Below are 19,550 nucleotides of genomic sequence, written 5' to 3' on the forward strand. Positions count from 1 at the left end.
ACTTTTCTTAGTTAATATTATCTGAGTAGTTCATAAAATTAGGTAATGCATAGATAGGATTCATTACTTTGTTCTAGTTAGCAAAAATTAGCCTTAAAAATGTGTGAATGTTTAAAATGTAATTTGTTTTCCTTTCTGTTCAAAATTTTTTGTAAAAAATGAAATCCCCATTCCTCTCCTATACTTTTACCTTATCCCGTCTTAGTTTTTAGCTTATTTAGTTGTAGCATAGTTTAGGAGATAGCAACCTTTTATTATTTTGCAAACTTAGTTAGGGATAAGAGCTTAGTAAGAATTTAGCTTAGTATAAGAGTAGTAATCCCTTAGACTTTAGTAACTATTAAAATGGTGCTAGTTGCACATTTTGAAAAGAAAAGGGGCATTTGTAGTATACAGAATTGGGGTCATATAGTTTTTTCTAGCTTTGGCTGAGTTCCAAAAGCTGTTAGAGGTTTAGAATCTTGAGGAAAAGCAGTTGACTGGATCTTCCATAGAGGGAGGTGGTCAATGAGCGAGCTGCTTTGATTACCTAGCTTTAATATTGAAATTTAGCCTAGCTTTGATATATTTACTTAAGAAATTATTATTTAGATAAATCCTTTATATCTTCCTTTCCTAATACCACCCTGCCTTCCCTCCCTTATCTTATAGGTTGTGAAGTTAATAAGGAGAGTAATTAGAGAGGAGTTAAATCTGTGAAGGATTACCTAATTGACAGCATTAGTTATAGTTAGTCAAATCATCATCTATTCCCTTTAGATAGCCATAGCATTTAGTAAAAACTGAGTTTAAGGCAGGTCCTTACTCAGACTCCATCTTTACTTCCCTTCCCCCACCTGAGGTTCTTGAGACAACTGATAGGGCTTTCCTTTGATCCACCTTCCTAACAAACATCCTTCAAACAAAATAAACCCTTTTGTGTTTCAATAGCCCTATTAGTGTAATTTGTCTGTTAGTTATCAAGAGGGAAGAAGAGGGAAAGAGACAACATACTCTGGGCTTAGAGGGAAGCTGGGCATCCATCTTGAAGGAAGGTGTTACTTCAAAACAGGTCCCTTCCTGTGAAATTAACTAAAGCCTGTTTGTTAATTTCAGTCTAGTCTATTTCCCTCAGCTTATGTTTGATTCTAAGTCCCAGTCTGTAAGCCTGCTGTGTTTGTCTGTTTAGTTTAACTTCTCTTCTCCCTAAAAGATCTCTGTTTCCCTTCTGTGTTATACTCCTGACTTCAGTCCTATTATACCCTGAATCTCCTTTAATCCCAGCCTACCTGAAACCGAGATTACCCACTTAGCAAGTCTCCAACATCCTCCTTTCAATTCTCTTATCCCAAACACCTTTCCTCAAATTTCCTCATAACAAAAATGAGCTGGTAAAAGAAGTGATAGACCATTACAGCATCTTTGCCAAGAAAATCCAAAATGGAATCACGAAGAACCAGACTCAATTGAAACTACTGAACAACAATGTATCTATGCATGCATGTATAAGAGTGTATATGTATACTTATATGTATATACACACATTTGTGTGTGTGTGTGTGTCTTCAGATGAAAACATCAAAAACTAAAAGAATGGGAGTCTATTGTGGTCCCAACTCTGGATACCCCTTTTCACTCTCCCTCATCCTATCTTATCATGATTCAGTCTAGTACTAAGGTTATCTCTAGTTCTGTCCTAGTCTGGGGTATACTGGAATCAACTTGAACTAACTTGTGAGATCCAATTATTAAATTTTCAATGTGAGAATTTATACCTCAGAAATTTATGAACACTGTAAGTCAAGTTTGATTTGTTGTTTTCATTGTCTAGATTTAATAATGCAAATTAAACTTGAAAATATATGTGTGTAGGGGCAACTGGGTAGCCCAGTGGAGTGAGAGTCAGGCCTAGAGACAGGAGGTCCTAGGTTCAAACCTGGCCTCAGCCACTTCCCAGCTGTGTGACCCTGGGCAAGTCACTTGACCCCCATTGCCCACCCTTACCAATCTTCCACCTATGAGACAATACACCGAAGTACAGGGTTTAAAAAAAAAAAAAAGAAAAGAAAATATATGTGTGTGTTTTTTCCCCAATTTCTCCTTTTAAAATTTATTAGCACAACTTTAGCCCTCCCCTACTCTGAGATTCTCATTTACTACTAGAGTAGGTACTGCCTAGGCAACCTAGACTCTGATTCTTGAAAGGGATCAGTTCCATCATCTCTTTGTGCCCCGGTACCCAAACATCCCATCAGTCTTGAATGGGAAGGCTGATTGAGGATGAGTATATTCCATAATTGGCTAATCTTTCCATGTATTACTGATAACTTTTGAACCTAAGTGATTTTTATATATGTGGTAACTTCTTATAGATCTTGGATAAGTGAATCATGTGTTCTTTGCAAATATTAAAATGCTATATAAATATCAGCAATTGTTATTTATAACTAGTTTATTTTGTTTCATATAGGAAGAGCCCTATATAATGTTCAAGAAGTCTGATAAGCCTCTGTATGGAAATAACCGATTTGAAGGGTATTGCCTGGATTTGCTTAAAGAGTTGTCAAATATTCTGGGTTTCATTTATGATGTTAAACTAGTTCCTGATGGTAAATATGGAGCCCAGAATGACAAAGGAGAATGGAATGGGATGGTCAAAGAACTTATTGATCATGTAAGAAAAACTAGTTATCACTTTTACATATTCACAAAACATACTCATAGATTTTTTTCAAACTTTAAAGTTCTATAGAAATTCAGCTATTATTATTATTTATATGATAGAAAACTAGAAGAGATAAGGAGGTTTAATTATTCCTTCAAATAATCCAAGTAATACATAAAGGATAAAGGAGTGTTAGTATTTGTAGCTACAAAATGAAGTTTCATGAACAATTAAGCTTATAGTCATTACATGGACATTTTTTGAATTTTACATCCTTTTTAAAGGCCCTTTCTGCTATCTGCAGTTAGTCCTTGCCATGGAAATTTTTTTAAAATGATATCTAGTCCTAAATATTGATATCTGGCCACTAGTACATTTTTATACTGTATACGAATGTAAACTTATTTTTGGATATATGTACTTATAATTGTCCAAATTTCTGGGGAGGGGTTCTCTTAAAATTAATCCTCATGATTAAGTTCCTATTTGAGAACTCATAGAAACTGGAAGTAGGGTAGGAGGTTATTGTATAGGAAAAAAATACTTAAAACAGCACACAAGTTTTAAATGTAATAATGTCTGAGAATAATTTTATGATTTATTTTTCCAGAAAGCTGATCTGGCTGTCGCTCCTCTTACCATTACCTATGTGAGGGAGAAGGTCATTGACTTTTCCAAACCCTTCATGACATTGGGTATTAGTATTTTATACAGGAAACCCAATGGTACAAATCCTGGTGTCTTCTCCTTCCTCAATCCTCTCTCTCCTGATATTTGGATGTATGTTCTCTTAGCCTGCCTTGGAGTCAGTTGTGTCCTATTTGTGATTGCAAGGTAAGCTGAACAAAAATAAATCTTGCTTAAACAAGATTATGTGGCACTAACTGTATATCTTCAGCCAAACACAATTTGGGAATTTAAAGTGGTATCAGAGTCTCATCAGATGTTTAAATAAAAAAAAAATTGCCACCTGAAGTCATTGCGAAAGCTAAGTTTTCTATTTACTTACAGATAAGCTTTAGAGAAAGATTTTGTCAGTACTTGTAATTGATTCTGTTTTATTCTACTGCAGTTTTAGCTTAGTCCTAAAATGTCTTAATAGCAATAATTGGATGGCTATCAACATGCTTTTAGTCTTTTTGAAAAAAGTATATAGCAAAACTGGGAACATTTGACTAAGAATTGTCTTAGAAAATAGAAAAATAGTGTCATAAATAGAAATTTGTAAATATTTTAGCAATGATAAAAAAGTATTAAATCTAAATTTAGTAAGAAAATTGCTGGAAAGTAAATAATTGCATAAGATATTATTTGCTCACCATGAAGACATGAAATCTTTATACCATCATCAAGGAATAACTTATTTTTGCTTGGTTTTCCGATTTTACTGTGTGTTTAAGGTCTCGGCTTTACACATTTTGGATTTTAAAGGGTTTTTTAGCTTACAATAGAGCTCATTTTCCAGAAATATTTGATTCCACTTTAAAATATTATTATTTTGTGTTTCCATTGCAAAAAAAATCTGATATCATCATGTAAAGGATTAAAAATGCTCTCCCTGCCCTTTTTAGCATTGCAGTGTACTAAGAATATTGTGTGAAAATTTTTAATGGATTTTCTAGTAGGAAAACCTCAAATTTTAAAAAATAAAATTAATATTTCCCTGAAAGTGTTGCATGTCATTATACCATATATATTTGCATTTAATACTTTTGGCAAAATTATGAGAGATATTTATAAAGACCAGTACTAGGAAAGTTCTTAAAAACCTTTAAGATCAGCTACACAATGGAACAAAATAAATTGTATTAAGTAATATAAAGTAAATATAGTGTTTTAAGTTCTATGTAGCTATTTATTAGACTTATTTTCAATGAATTGTAGCATTGTACATTGCAAATAATAATATTGCCAAATAAACTTGAATTAAATTGGGGTAAACTAAACAATATTCATTGTCATAGTATCAATTCTATGATAAATGGCTAAAAAAAATCAAATCTGCAGAACAGCTTGGAATTTGTGAAAGAAAAACTCTGTATCTGTAGCTTATCTAAAAAGTTTAGAGACAGTAGTATTGTTGAGATCCAAATGGTTAAAACTTCCAACTAATTTGAATTCTCTTACTCAATAAATTTCTACTTACATTGCATGTAAGTAGAGTATGCATACATATCCAAAAATAAAAGACATAATTCCATAACAAAGTAAAACAAACATAAGTAGTTCAAATTTAGTGGTGTTTTTTAAATTTACAAAATATAAGAATGGCAATATTACTGCTGGCATACCTTGGAAAAAAATTTCCTGGTACATAATAAGCAATTAATAAATACTTATTGATAATCAATAATTAATTCAAACTAATCATTCCCTCTTTAACCATTTCCCTTTCAATCTAGTAAAAACAGAGATAATTTTCTCTTTTAAAAGAAAGGCATTTCCATACTTAATTCTGTCACCAGCAAATGAGTGTCTGATTCAAATGATACAAAAGACATCAAACTAGAACACTATCATAGTGTTATTTCTTAATGTTTTATAGTACAACTGAGGTTAAACTTAATACTATTTTCTTCTATAGCTTGAAGACTGCCTTTATCACTGTCTATAGGCAAGTCATTCAACTTCTGTTTCCTTAGCTATAAAATGGGAATAATAGTACTATTTGTCTGTAGTCTAATCCTCATTGTGTCATTGTAAGGATCAAATAACATAATGTAATATTTTCTAAATCCTGAGAATATACAAATAGATTTATGATCTCATTGATTTGAATATTCCCTCCAATAATATAGATTGAAACCTATATATGCTAGTCCATCCTATGTAGTCGCTGCAGGGCAAATGGAAAGACTCAGGAATGCTAAGGTCCATCAGCAGGGTAAAGGAATAAGTCCAGGGCTCTGGATAACATACTGCTGGTTATTATAACAGAATTTTAAGATGTATTAATCAGTAGAGAGTAAGGATTGGTGTTCATTATTTTTACCAAAAGGATTGAAGTTGGTGATTCCTGACTCATCTAAGTTGTCTGCTGACAGGAAAAAGGGGAAAAAGCAAGGGAAGAAAAATGGGGAAGATAAAGAAAGAGTATCTCTCTGTTTATAGAAGTGCTTAATTGTATGCCATAATTCCCTTGCTTAAACAGTATGAAAATGTATTTTCATGCCACTATCCATTAAAACTCTATAGGAACATATTTTGTCATGCAACTGTTGGAAACTGTGGCAAGTTGTAATGCATTATTATGAAATATGCTAGAAAAGTCTTATTCCAATTCCTTTACATACAATAAAAAGGCTATACAATATATTTAAGGGGGCAGCTGGGTGGCTCAGTGATTTGAGAGCCAGGCCTAGAGACTGGAGGTCCTAGGTTCAAGTCCGGCCTTGGACACTTCCAGCTGTGTGACCTTGGGCAAGTCACTTGACCCCTACTGCCCACCCTTACCACTTCTGGGCCAAGGACGGTCCCTACCCCGGACGAAAAAGGAGGAGGGTTGGGCGTGGGGCTAGCAACCCCAACCTGTAAAAACTACATCTGCTAAAGAAACTGCAACCTAAAGTAGGGGCATCTGGGTAGCTCAGTGGATTGAGAGCCAGGCCTAGAGACGAAAGGTCCTAGGTTCAAATCCGGGCTCAGACACTTCCCAGCTGGGTGACCCTGAGCGACCCATTGCCTACTGGTTGTGGCCCTATGCTCCTAGAAAGGAGTCCCAGGATAAAAAAAATATATATTTTCTACAAAGGGGTCAGGAATTTAGATAATATTCTAATTAAAAGAACCAACTTGTTCAATTATTGTGTATACCTAGAGGCACATTCTCCTCTACACTTCATTATTCCCCTAAATCCTAGTTACCCTAAAGTTGTCAATAGCTCTTTTGTTTATTTGCTACCAAAGACTTTGAACACCAAAAACTTTTCAGTATGTTTTCATTTTATTTATGTATGTTTGATATTATTCCAATACACAGAACCACACTAACATGGAAAGATAGGCTCCAAATGGAAAAATCTTGTACTAGGAGTTCTCCATTTGAAACTATTTTTGAATCAATTGCAAAATACACGCTAATGTCAATTTCAGTGGAGCCTGCACTTGTTTTCTGGATTTCGCTTTTAAAAATAATTAAAGAGAAGTAATATCTCAAAGCAGTAAAGAGTTGAAAGATTTTGGAAAGGAGCAGAAGAATGTATGTTTAAATGCCCTGATTGTTCATTAGAATTATAGATAACCAACCAACTCTCCCACTTTGTAAAGAAACAATGGCCTAGAGAAATGTTATTTGATCAAGTTCACACAGCTAGTTAGTAACAGAAATGGGATCAGAGCTCAGTTTTCCTGTTGCTATGGCAATCATGTTGCTAGTAACAAAAATATAGATCATGCTTTAAACTTAATGAAGCATTTTACGTTTGTTATCTCATTTGATCTTCACAAAACTCCATGTGGTAAGTACCATTATTATCCCCATTTAACAGATGAATAATTAGAAGCTGGAGGGCCCAATGATTTCCTTAGTAACTGTATGAGATAGGACCTGAACTTGGGCTTCTCTAACTTCAGATCAAATATTATGTTATCACACCATTTAATTGTCTGAAAATTTGCTTTATCACAATCCTTAATTACTCAATGTACAACCATATTGCAGTAATTTTAAAAGACAAGCATGGAAAACTCAAAGAATATAAAAAAAAATATGGTTCCTTTGAGAGTATACTTGAAGTGTCATAGAGTTAGGTCCCACATTCAGATTTATGGTTTTTCCTTGTGCTCTCCAAAGGCAAAGACCCCGAAACAGCCAGTTCAATCAGCAGTCTTTCCTGGTGTGGCATCTAGAATTTTAACAAATAAATCATATGAGACCATTTCCCAAAGAATAATATCATTCATTAATAGGGGCATGTAGTCTATTAATAAAGGATCAGTTAATCACTCACAGCTTTTGCCCAGAAAGACACTTCTTGAGCCATGACTTTCTTTTCCTGGCACCCCCAATTGTTGGATATTTTGAAAGAGGAGGTAAACTTAGAGATCTCAATTTCTCCCATTTTATTTCAAAGAACTATCCCTCAAGTGGGTGAATCCCTGCAGCTTCACCAAGATAGGGAAACTAGAACACCTTTCTTTGGTATATCAAATAATAGATTGTCAGAGATCATATGAAAGCTGACTTCTAGAAATCTTCCACTAGAAAAATATAAGTTGTCTCAATTATATTTTCAATGACTTTTTCCCCTATTGTAGACCTGGTCACCCCAAATCTAGATGATATGTTTAGCTGGGACAAAGAGAGCTTGTGTTTTCAAATGCCTTAGGGAGAGTGTTCTCCTTTATAGATAAAGAAGCAGGTCTCCACACTGCTGTAAGCAAAAGGCAGGCCCAAGTCCCAATAGATGCCTTGAGGCTTATATGCTTGAGAGCTGCTGGATATTGGGAGTTTAAGGGGTTTGGGAAAATCAAATATTTCACAAAGAAATATTTGTAATAAATAATACAATTCAACATTAATTTTCTTCAATGGCTAGTAAAATGAATTATAAAAATTATAAACTAACTATTCCTTTAAAGTACTTCTTGTTAGCATCCTTGTCTCCACAATTCCCATATGAAGAATAGGTGAATGTTATCAAGAATCCTTCACTATAATTCATTAAGTTGTACGTCTGGTGACATGAATGAGAACGTGGCAATGAATCAGTAAGCACGGGTCTGAAGAGGCCAAGTCCAGAGATTCTGCAGTCTTGGCCTTAAAATGGACGATCAGGAAAATATATGTAGATAAAAGCAAAGCTGTACTTGGAAATGTTGACTTCAACATTCTAATATTATTTTCATCACTACTCTTTGGATTTTTCTGCATTGTTCAGCAGGTTTGTTGGTATAAACTTTGATATTTACAGACTATTTCTGTTAACTACCACAGGTTTACACCCTATGAATGGTATAACCCCTACCCATGCAATCCTGATTCAGATGTGGTGGAAAACAATTTTACTTTACTAAATAGTTTCTGGTTTGGAGTTGGAGCTCTCATGCAGCAAGGTACCACGGTTACCCATTATTTTTGCATACATCCCACAGTCTGCTCAGTAACTTCTATGTTGGTAAACTCCATCATCTGTACCTAGAACATTTATTGTAAATAAATGCCAATACAAAAGCACAGAGACATAAGATGGAATATGATGGGCAAGGAATACTAAGTAAGCCAATATGACAGAATTGTAAAGGGAAGGAGCATAGTTAAGTGTAGGAACCCTGGAAAAATTAGGAAGGTTCCTGGTTGTGAAGGGTTTAAAATGCTTAAGGACTTTTTCATTTTAATCCTGCAAGTCAAATGGAATAAGTGGAATTTATTGAGTAGATATTGAGTAGAGAAGTGACATAAAGAGAACTATGGTCTAGGAAAATGAAGTTGGCAAATATGTAGAAGTTGAACAGGAATAGAGAGAAGATTGAGACAGAGTATCTCAATGGAAGGCTCTTGGAAAAGATCAAGCAAAAGTTGATTAAGGCATAAACTAGGATAGTAGCTGTCTGAATGAAGAAAAGGGGTTTTTCATACTTATTAAGTACTTACTATGTGCCAGACACTGTGCCAAATGCTGGGGATATAAAGGCAGAAAATAAACAACCCCTGCTTTCAAGGGGCTCACACTCTTTTGACTATAACAATGTGCAAATAACTATGTTCAGACTAGACAGATAAATAGACAGATAATGAAAAACTGGATCTAATCAATAGAGGGAAAGCACTAGAATTAAGGAGATTGAGAAATATGTCCCTAGATTTCATCTGAAACTTCAAGGAAGCCAAGGAATCTCAGAGGCAGAGATGAGGAAAAAGGACATTCCAGACATGGAGATAGCCAATGAAAATGCCAAAATTTAGGAGATAGAGTTACTTGTTCAAAGAACAGAAAGGAGGTTAATATCACTAGAACATAGAGTCTGAGGGGAAGAGGAGGTAATAAAATGTAAGAAGAAAGATGTGGGGAGGCACAGATTATAAAGGACTTTGAATGACAGTATATTTTATATTTGATCATGGAGATGATAGAGAACTATTGAAATATATTAAGTAGGGTAACATGATTTGTCTTTAGGAAAATAATTTTGGTAACTAAATGGGGAATGGATTAGAGTGTAGAGAGACTTGAGGTAGGGAGATTAGCCCATAGGCTACTATAATAGTTTGGGTGTAAGGTGATAAGGAATGGTTCCAGGATGATGGCAATATCAGAGGACGGAAGAAGATGTATATGGTAGATGTTATAAAGGTAAATAGATGGGTCTTGAAAACAAATTGGACATGAGACATGAGAATGAAGATTTGAAGGTGACTCAGAGAATCATACTTCCCTCAGTAATAATTGGGAAGTTGGGAAGAGGGGAGAATTTTGAAGAAAGACAATGAGTTCTGTATTGGACATAATGAGTTTGAGGTTTCTAAAGTACATTCAGTTTGAAATGACTGTTGGTGATGCAAGACTGGAGTTTAGGAGTGAGACTAGTGCTGTATACATAGATCTTTGAATAATCTACAGGAAAATAATAATTGAATCCAAAGGAGTTGATGAGTAAGAGTACTGATAACAAAGAAGGACCAAGGTAGAAATTTGGGGGACACCAAAGTTAGTGGAATAACAAATGAAGGTCTGACAAAGAAGACAGAGAAGGAGTAATCCAAGAGAAAAGACTCAAAAGAACAGAATCAGGAAAACCCAGGAGAGAACATTCGGGGGTGGGGGAAGAGGGGAAGTGATCAGTGGCATCAGTCACTACAGAGAGGTCAAGAAAGAGAAAGAGTCATTAAATTTTGCAATTAAGATATTATTGATAACTGGAAAAAAGCAGTTTCAATTGAATTAGATTAGATGTCAGCTTGCAAAGAATTTATAAAAGAGAGAAAATGGAAGAAGCAATTATCTATAAATTTTTTCTTTCCCAAGGAATTTAGCTGCAAAGAGTAGGAAAGCGATAGGATAATAACCAAAAGAATGGCAGAATTGAACAGGATTTTTTTGTAGATGAAGGAAACATGGGTGTGTTTGTAGGCTTCAGGGACATGAAAGGAGTAAGAGAGAAACTGAAGATTAGAAAATGTAATAGTAGAGGCAATCTGTTAGAGAAGAGAGAAAGGTTGAGTTTAGAAGAGCAGGTCTTCATAAGGAAAAGTACATTGGTATATTCAGCCTCTCTGAGACACATATTTGCAAATGCATTTGACTCAAGGCTTTTCCAGAGAAATACATACTAATAAACAATACACTAACACTGAAATTCCAAATATTTTAATAAAGAATATCAATTGTTCTGCATGCAATTAGGTATTGTTTATTTGGATGTTTCACAATTACAGACACCAAATCTGATTTTCAATAAATCCCTATTATAATATTTTTAGTGCATTTAATTTGTTTTTAGGACATTTAACTGCTGAGTTATTATTTTCAAAAAAGTCTGAGGTGGGATTTTAACATATGCCAAGGGAAACAGATTTTACAATAGCAGATAGGTATATGTACATGATTGTAACTACATTATGTATTGCACACCTCCAGTACATTATACTTAATGTTCCATCTATTTGGAGTTTATCATCATCCATAGCAAACCTTGGGATGTGGTGCTTGCTAGTCACCACTACCTTGGGTACATGACAGTGAGCCCCAACCAGACTCTGCTAGTCTTTTAAGAAGCTTAAAAGTATTTAAAAGAAGCAATGATTTCCATGTTCAAGTCTTGGAAAATGTGTTTCTGTGAGTGCACTTGTCATAACTATTGAGAAGAATGGATAAAAGAAGAATGGTAATGAACATCTGCATCTATTGTTGTACTCTTACTGGAAGCCATTTGGAGGACTATTTTTTAATTCAGTGATCAGACTTTCTCTTTTCTATCTAATATGAGCAAAGTCTGGATCAGGATTGGCTGTCATGTCTGCCCATAAAACTTCAGCAATTATTGTTTTTAACCCTGATTTATACTAGTAATATTCGACCTAATTATAGTTATTTCCAAACATCTCCACTAAAGTTCTGAGTTCATGATTAATGTCTAACATATTTAAGTAAAGCAGTGAGTGAGAGGGATAAGGAAAAGATGTGATTTCATTGGAATAGGGAACTCCTAGACAAGGAAATTCCTCCTACTAATGAAGGTTGGTACCTCTTCTGCAAATTATAGTCTTAGGAACTTGAATAGAACACTGAGAAGTTAAATAATTTTTCCCAAGGTCACACAGCCAGAATGTATTAAAGGCAGAACTTGAACTTCCTGGCTCTGAGTCTAGCTTTCTCTCCATTAAACCACGGTTTCTCTTATAAGCAGATCAAAGACAAAAATTTGAAAATTCATGTGATGAAAAACAATGAAAGTAACCTGATTTGTAAAACCCAGTATCTTGAATTAATCAAAGTAGCATTGATTCATTTAAGTTAAAGTTTACATTTCTCAATTAAGAATTTTTTCATTTCCAAAAGAATCTCATCTATACACATTATAAACATAAAAATATTATTTTAACATATCATCTTACTCAGAACCAATTCCTTATTATGTTTCAGTAGTTAGTTATCCCATTTAATTAACATATCTTTCTTACTAAAACTAAAATGAAAATTTATCAATTTAATCACAGACCTGGGTATGAAAAATAGCACCAAAAATAAATCAGCCCTACAACATAACAGTATATCTAATAAGTTATGTAGATTAGTCCTACAGTTATTATATGAAATAAATATTTTTCCATTATAACTAAGTAATGATCTAAAGCAGCATGAGGCTGGCACTCAGTTTTCACAGAAAAACAAATCCTGGGGTGGGGGGGAAGAGTAAAAAATTCTTATTTTAAGAAGTGCTTGATAACCTGTTCAATATTTGGATTAAATTACATACCTGAATCTCAGATAATAACAATTAAATGGGAATTGCTATTATGTTATTTATTTGTTTCATCCAAAGGGAATTGAAACACAAAGATACTTGTTAATATGTAGAAAATGCATTTCCTAATTTAAAGTCTGTGAACCCTGAGCTCTGATCAGTTTGCCAATAGCTTTGAGCATTCTTTGATCTTTATTTTTAAAAATAAACCCTTCCTTTCTGTCTTGGAAACAACACTGTGCACTGATTCTAAAGCAGAAGAATGGTAAGGGCTAAGTAATGGGAGTTAAGTGACTTCCTGGAGGTCACACAGTTAGGAAGTGTCTGAGGCCATATTTTTAGCCAGGATCTCCCATCTCTAGGCCTGGCTCTCAATCTACTGAGCCATCTAGCTGCCTCTCATATTCTTTGATCTTTATAATGATTTTGAGTTTCTTTCTGGATGAAATTGAAATATAAAACATCTTTGCCTAAAATTTTCTACATTATTTTATCTTTTACATTTAAACTGTAGCTATATGTCTCCAAAACATTCAGTTAATTTAGTGGAAAATTCTGTCAAACCTAATTGTTCACATCCAGCAGACAAAACATTTTTTATGATATTTTTTGTTTTGTTTTTCAATTACTTCTTGTGCTTGTTGTTATTGGGCCTAGTAAATGACAGTACAGATCTGGGGGTGATTTCAAATTAATTCAAATTAAACCATATGAATTTCAATCTATCTGTGAAGAGTAAAATTGTAATAGATTGTATGCTTCTAGTCTTTGACAGTTGGTCCTCTAAAACTATGATAGCTTGGTCTAAGGTATAAAGTCTATAAAATGTATTAATCTCCACAAAAATCCCTCAAATGTTTTCCATCTTTAATAAATTAATATTCAATATTTTAACATTGTATATACACAGAAAAACCTAGAAGGGATGTTTTTATATTTTGACTTTTAAAAATCACTATAAAAATAATATCCATTTAAATGAAATTATAAAAGATTAAGGTCTCAAACAAGAATGAATCTTTAGAAAACATTTAGAAATCTTTAGATTTTTTATAGAGGATTTCAGTGTAAATGACTATTTAATACCATCAATACAGGTTTGTAGAAAGAATAAAGGTAATGATTGAAATGTCTCTGTCTAGGTTATATATTACTTTCCACTTAAAAACATGGCAGCGAAACCTTACTAAATTCAATATTTCAAGATGCAAGGAAAGTATTATTTCCCAACAATAATGTATAATGTATTTGCATTTCTTTTGACTTCATTTAATATTCTTACTTTGATGATATTATAACAGGCTCAGAGCTAATGCCCAAAGCTCTTTCTACAAGAATAGTAGGAGGAATTTGGTGGTTCTTCACCTTAATCATCATTTCATCCTACACTGCAAATCTGGCTGCCTTCTTAACAGTAGAGAGAATGGAATCTCCCATAGATTCAGCAGATGATTTGGCAAAACAAACAAAGATAGAATATGGGGCAGTGCGAGATGGATCAACAATGACCTTCTTTAAGGTAAGACTAGGATAAAACACTTTCTATGTGTTCCCCTCCCAAAAACAAGAATGAGGAATATATCCCCCCTAAAAAAACAAAAAAACATAAACATACCCACAAATGATACTAGGGGACAAAATATTATATATGTTCTTAATGAGGTAATTCTACTATTCTAAATTATTTTTATTCTCTTTATCAGTCTAGTTGTGACCCAGAAATTAGAACTCTTAAGTGGAATGATACTGATTTTCTAAGATTTTGTAATATTACCCTAATGATTCTACATATACTTATATTTTGCTTTGTTTTCCTTCATTGTTGTTTTATCTGGGATCTTTTCTAGGTATTTGCCACTGTTTAGGGGAGAAATCTGGGCTCCTCCATAACATTTCTTACTAACGTCTTTTCCAGACATATGAAATGAATTGTATTGACAACGGGTTAATATAGGACAATAGCCAAGAACACAATAGTTCTTGGTCAACTGACTGTCTTTCTGGGATGGTGGAGGAAGGGCAGTGTTTTAGGAAATATGCAGAGGATGAAGAAAAGAGAATGTTGAACTTTTGTTGGTCTGCTTCCTTCTCCTATGGAGTGAGTTGATGTCAGGGAGTGGAAGAATATGCATAGACCATCCACAGGCTTCTCTAGGCTGGCTTTGGGTAGCATTAGTGTAAGTCATAGAGCCCCCTTCCTCTGTGATATATTCCAAGCTAGGCAGGCATGGGAGTAGGGGAAACAGAAGTCCACTTCCTTCCTTACTGAAAATAACTCTTTATTCATTATTTTTTTTCCAAACATTTAATAATATTCATTTTTAACATGGTTACATGATTCATGCTCCTCCTTTTCCCTTTGCCCCCCGCGCTCTCCCCACCCATGGCCAATGCACATTTCCACTAGTTTTGTCATGTGTCCTTAATCAAGACCAATTTCCAAATTGTTGGTAGTTGCATTGGTGTGGTAGTTTCGAGTCCACACCCTCAATCATGTCCACCCTGACCCATGCGTTCAAGCAGTTGTTTTTCTTATATGTTTCCTCTCCTGCAGTCCTTCCTCTGAATGTGGGTAGTTTTCTTTACCATAAATCCCTCAGAATTGTCCTGGGTCATTGTATTGCTGCTGGTACAGAGGTCCATTACATTCAATTTTACCACAGTATATCAGTCTCTGTGTACAATGTTCTTCTGGCTCTGCTCCTTTCCCTCTGCATCTGTTCCCGGAGGTCTCTCCAGTTCACCTGGAACTCCTCCAGTTTATTATTCCTTTTAGCACAATAGTATTCCATCACCCGCATATGCCACAGTTTGTTCAGCCATTCCCCAATTGAAGGACGTACCCTCCTTTTCCAATTTGTTGCCACCACAAAAAGCTCAGCTATAAATATTTTCGTACAAGTCTGTTTATCTATGATCTCTTTGGGGTACAAACCCAGCAATGGTATGGCTGGATCAAAGGGCAGGCATTCTTTTATAGCCCTTTGAGCATGATTCTAAATTGCCAGCCAGAATGGCTGGATCAGTTCACAACTCCACCAGCAATGCATCAAAGTCCCAATTTGGCCACATCCCCTCCAACATTCATTACTCTCCCTTATTGTCATTTTAGCCAATCTGCTAGGTGTGAGGTGATACCTCAGAGTTGTTTTGATTTGCATTTCTCTAATTATTAGAGATTTGGAACACTTTCTCATGTGCTTATTGATACTTTTGATTTCTTTACCTGAAAATTGCCTATTCATGTCTCTTGCCCATTTATCAATTGGGGAATGGCTTGATTTTTTATACAATTGATTTAACTCCTTGTATATTTGAGTAATTAGACCCCTGTCAGAGTTTTTCGTTATAAAGATTTTTTCCCAATTTGTTGTTTCCCTTCTGATTTTGACTACATTGTTTTTGTTTGTACAAAAACTTTTTAGTTTAATATAATCAAAACCATTTAATTTACATTTTGTAATTTTCTCTAACTCTTGCTTGGTTTTAAAGTCTTTCCTTTCCCAGAGATCTGACAAGTATACTATTCTGTGTTCACTTAACTTATTTATAGTTTCCCTCTTTATATTCAAGTCATTCACCCATTCTGAATTTATCTTGGTGTAGGGTGTGAGATGTTGATCTAAACCTAATCTCTCCTATATTGTTTTCCAAATTTCCCAGCAGTTTTTGTCAAATAGTGGATTCATGTCCCCAAAGTTGGGCTCTTTGGGTTTTATCATACACTGTCTTGCTGATGTCATTTACCCCAAGTTTATTCCATTGATCCTCCTCTCTATCTCTTAGCCAGTACCATACTGTTTTGATGACTGCTGCTTTATAGTATAGTTTAATATCTGGTACTGCTAGGCCCCCTTCCTTCACATTTTTTTTCATTATTTCCCTTGATATTCTTGATCTTTTGTTATTCCAAATGAAATTTGTTATAGTTTTTTCTAATTCAGTAAAGAAGTTTTTTGGTAGCTTGATAGGTATGGCGCTAAATAGATAAATTAATTTGGGTAGCATGGTCATTTTTATTATGTTAGCTCGTCCTACCCATGAGCAATCAATGGCTTTCCAATTGTTTAGATCCAGTTTTATTTGTTTGGAAAGTGTTTTGTAGTTGTTTTCATATAATTGCTGTGTTTGTTTTGGTAGGTAGATTCCTAAGTATTTTATATTGTCTAGGGTGATTTTAAATGGTGTTTCTCTTTCTACTTCTTGCTGCTCTAGTGTGTTGGAAATGTATAGAAATGCTGATGATTTATGTGCATTTATTTTGTATCCTGCAACTTTGCTAAAGTTGTTGATTATTTCTACAAGCTTCTTAGTTGATTCTCTAGGATTTTTTAAGTATACCATCATATCATCTGCAAAGAGTGATAGCTTAGTCTCCTCCTTGCCTATTTTGATACCTTCAATTTCTTTGTCAAGAGATTGGAGGATGGGAGAAGATGACCCTCTAAATGAAGGGAAGAAGGCCTATAGAACTTTTGAAATTATGTAATAAATTTGAGATTCTTTGCCTAGAAAGTTTTAATTTCCCATGATTCAAAGAATGATGATAAGGGCTAAAAAGAAAGAACAGAAAGAACTGGTCACAGAAAGAAGATATAAATTTTGTGATTGGCTATATATAGTGCAGAAGTATATAAGAAGGTATGTTATAATCACTGGAAATGTATCCAGGAAACAATGAAGAGACTCCAAAAACCTACCAGGCAGATAATAAATATTCACTGTGATTTAGAAGCAATCAAATGTAAGGTTTAAATTTATGTTTTTATACTAAATGTGAGTTATAAAATAATGCTGTGGTCGCCATTTTAAAATATTATGCCTTAAGTCAAAATGACTTTTAGCAGCTTTTATTTACAAAGAGATGGAAAGAGTGAAAGTGCAAAATGTAGATAAAGAGACAGATTCCTAACAAGCCTACCAGCCCTTCTCTGATGAAGCCCGACTCAGAGTGGGTAGGGACTTCCCCAACTCCCTATCTCCATGTGGATTTTCTAGTAATCCTCAGCCAGAAGTCCACCAATGCAGCCTCCTCCAAGGTCAAGGCAGGAATCTCAGTCACTCACCCAGCAAGCTGACATAGAATCCAGGGGAAAAAGTCTCTAAAGCCAAAGCAGGAAAATCAACCAATCTCTTCAAATGCTAGGAAAGGAATGGTCCCTACACCATGCTGGTCTCTTCTTATGGTCAATTATGTGGATGGTTTTCCTAATGTTGAACCATCCTTGCATTCCTGGTATAAATCCCACTTAATCATGGTGGATGATCTTCTTAATTACTTGCTGGAGTCTCTTTGCTAATATTCTATTTAAGATTTTTGCATCTATGTTCATTAGGGAGATTGGTCTATAGTTTTCTTTTTCTGTTTTTGGTCTTCCTGGCTTTGGAATCAGTACCATATTTGTGTCATAAAAGGAATTTGGTAGGACTCCTTCTTTGCTTATCATATCAAATAATTTGTATAGTATTGGGATTAGTTGCTCTTTGAATGTCTGATAGAATTCACTTGTGAATCCATCAGGCCCTGGCGATTTTTTCTTAGGGAGTTCTTTGATGGCTTGTTCAATTTCTTTTTCTGATATGGGATTATTTAGGTATTCTATTTCTGCTCCTTTTTCAACATCACTTCCTCACTCTCCTTTCTTCACAGAAACCAATTGCAGTCTTTCAATTTGCTTAGCACTGCCCAAGGAGGGGGTAGGGGCAGACAGTGACTTTTGAGGTGTGAACTAGTAAGTGACTTGTGAACTCTCCTACTTAATGGTAAATAGGAGTACTTTAAGTTCTTGATTTGATTTGCTAAAATAGACAAGATAATCCCATCTTCACACAAAGGACACCACCAGTAGAAACCAGAATATGTCCTTAATGATTATTCTCTTTTCCATGTTCTATGGTCAAGTAAGTCTAGTCTTCTTGCTATTTCTTATATATGATACTCAATCCCCTATCTCTACAGTTTTGCATTGACTATCCTTCATACCAAGAAGGTACTCCATCTTTAACTCTACCTTCTGGAATCCTTTGTTTCTTTTATGATTTAGTTCAACCACTATCTTCTACAGATAAACCTTCTAAGCCTTTCCTAATCCCCCAGCTCCTAATGTTATCCCTCTCAAAATTAACTTATATTCACCTTATATATATATTTTTGTATACATATTTGTATGCATGTTCTCTCCTCTAATAGAATGTAACTTAACATCAGGGACTATTTCCTTTGGATTTTATATCCCCAGGCACCAGAATTCATCTCATAAATAGTGCTTAATTAATGTTTGTTGATTCATTAATCAAAGGAAAATATCAGTGGATAGGTCCAGGAATTCATGGTACATAATATAAAAGAAGAGAAACAATAAACATTTTTTGGTTTCACTAATTTTCAAAGTATGAGAAATAAAAATAAATATCTGAGTACAAGGGGGAGAAAATAAACCTAGCAAAAATTTTAATATAATCCTGACAATCAACTCAGCTGATTGCCAAGGACCAACCAGCTAAGTAAAAGTAGGGTCACCAAATGAAGAATTTTTGGCCATGCGAATCCATAAAACAGAAAAATGTAAAAAACTGCCTTTAGTCTTGTGTTCAACTCCTTTCACTTTTTAGTGGCATTTCAGAGTTGCAACCAAAAAAATAATAATAAAGAACAGTGAGTACCAATAATATATGTTTACATGATTTTAAGACATTAATTTAACTATTGGTATTCTAAGTGTAAGATATTTTGTCAATACACAGTTGAGTTTTCTTCTAGGTATTGGAATTCTTTGTATAAGTGAGAAAAAGGGGAAATCTTTTTTAAAAAAAGCTTCAGTTAAGGGAAAGATTGTGAGCCTAAAGGAAGTGTAAAAGGAAACAAAATTTCATTTGATGATTAATCATCTCACCTTGTAGATTACATAAACGAGCATTAACAAACAAGAATACTGCCATTTCTAGGTTAATTGCAGTTTATGTATCAATACCAATTGGAGAAGATAAATATAAGAGGAATTCT

General features: G+C 34.4%; 1 protein-coding gene across 1 annotated transcript in view; it reads left to right on the top strand.

Moving 5' to 3' along the window:
• Window positions 1–19,550, top strand: part of GRIK1 (glutamate ionotropic receptor kainate type subunit 1) — a 104,321-nt gene that overhangs the window by 67,220 nt on the left and 17,551 nt on the right. The window contains exons 9-12 of the mRNA XM_044670300.1: window positions 2,450–2,653; window positions 3,255–3,478; window positions 8,580–8,698; window positions 13,849–14,066. Of these exons, the coding sequence (XP_044526235.1) occupies window positions 2,450–2,653; window positions 3,255–3,478; window positions 8,580–8,698; window positions 13,849–14,066 (765 nt within the window). The remainder of the gene's footprint in view (window positions 1–2,449; window positions 2,654–3,254; window positions 3,479–8,579; window positions 8,699–13,848; window positions 14,067–19,550) is intronic.

This window comes from Gracilinanus agilis, chromosome 3 (assembly GCF_016433145.1).
Source record: "Gracilinanus agilis isolate LMUSP501 chromosome 3, AgileGrace, whole genome shotgun sequence".
NCBI lineage: Eukaryota > Metazoa > Chordata > Mammalia > Didelphimorphia > Didelphidae > Gracilinanus > Gracilinanus agilis.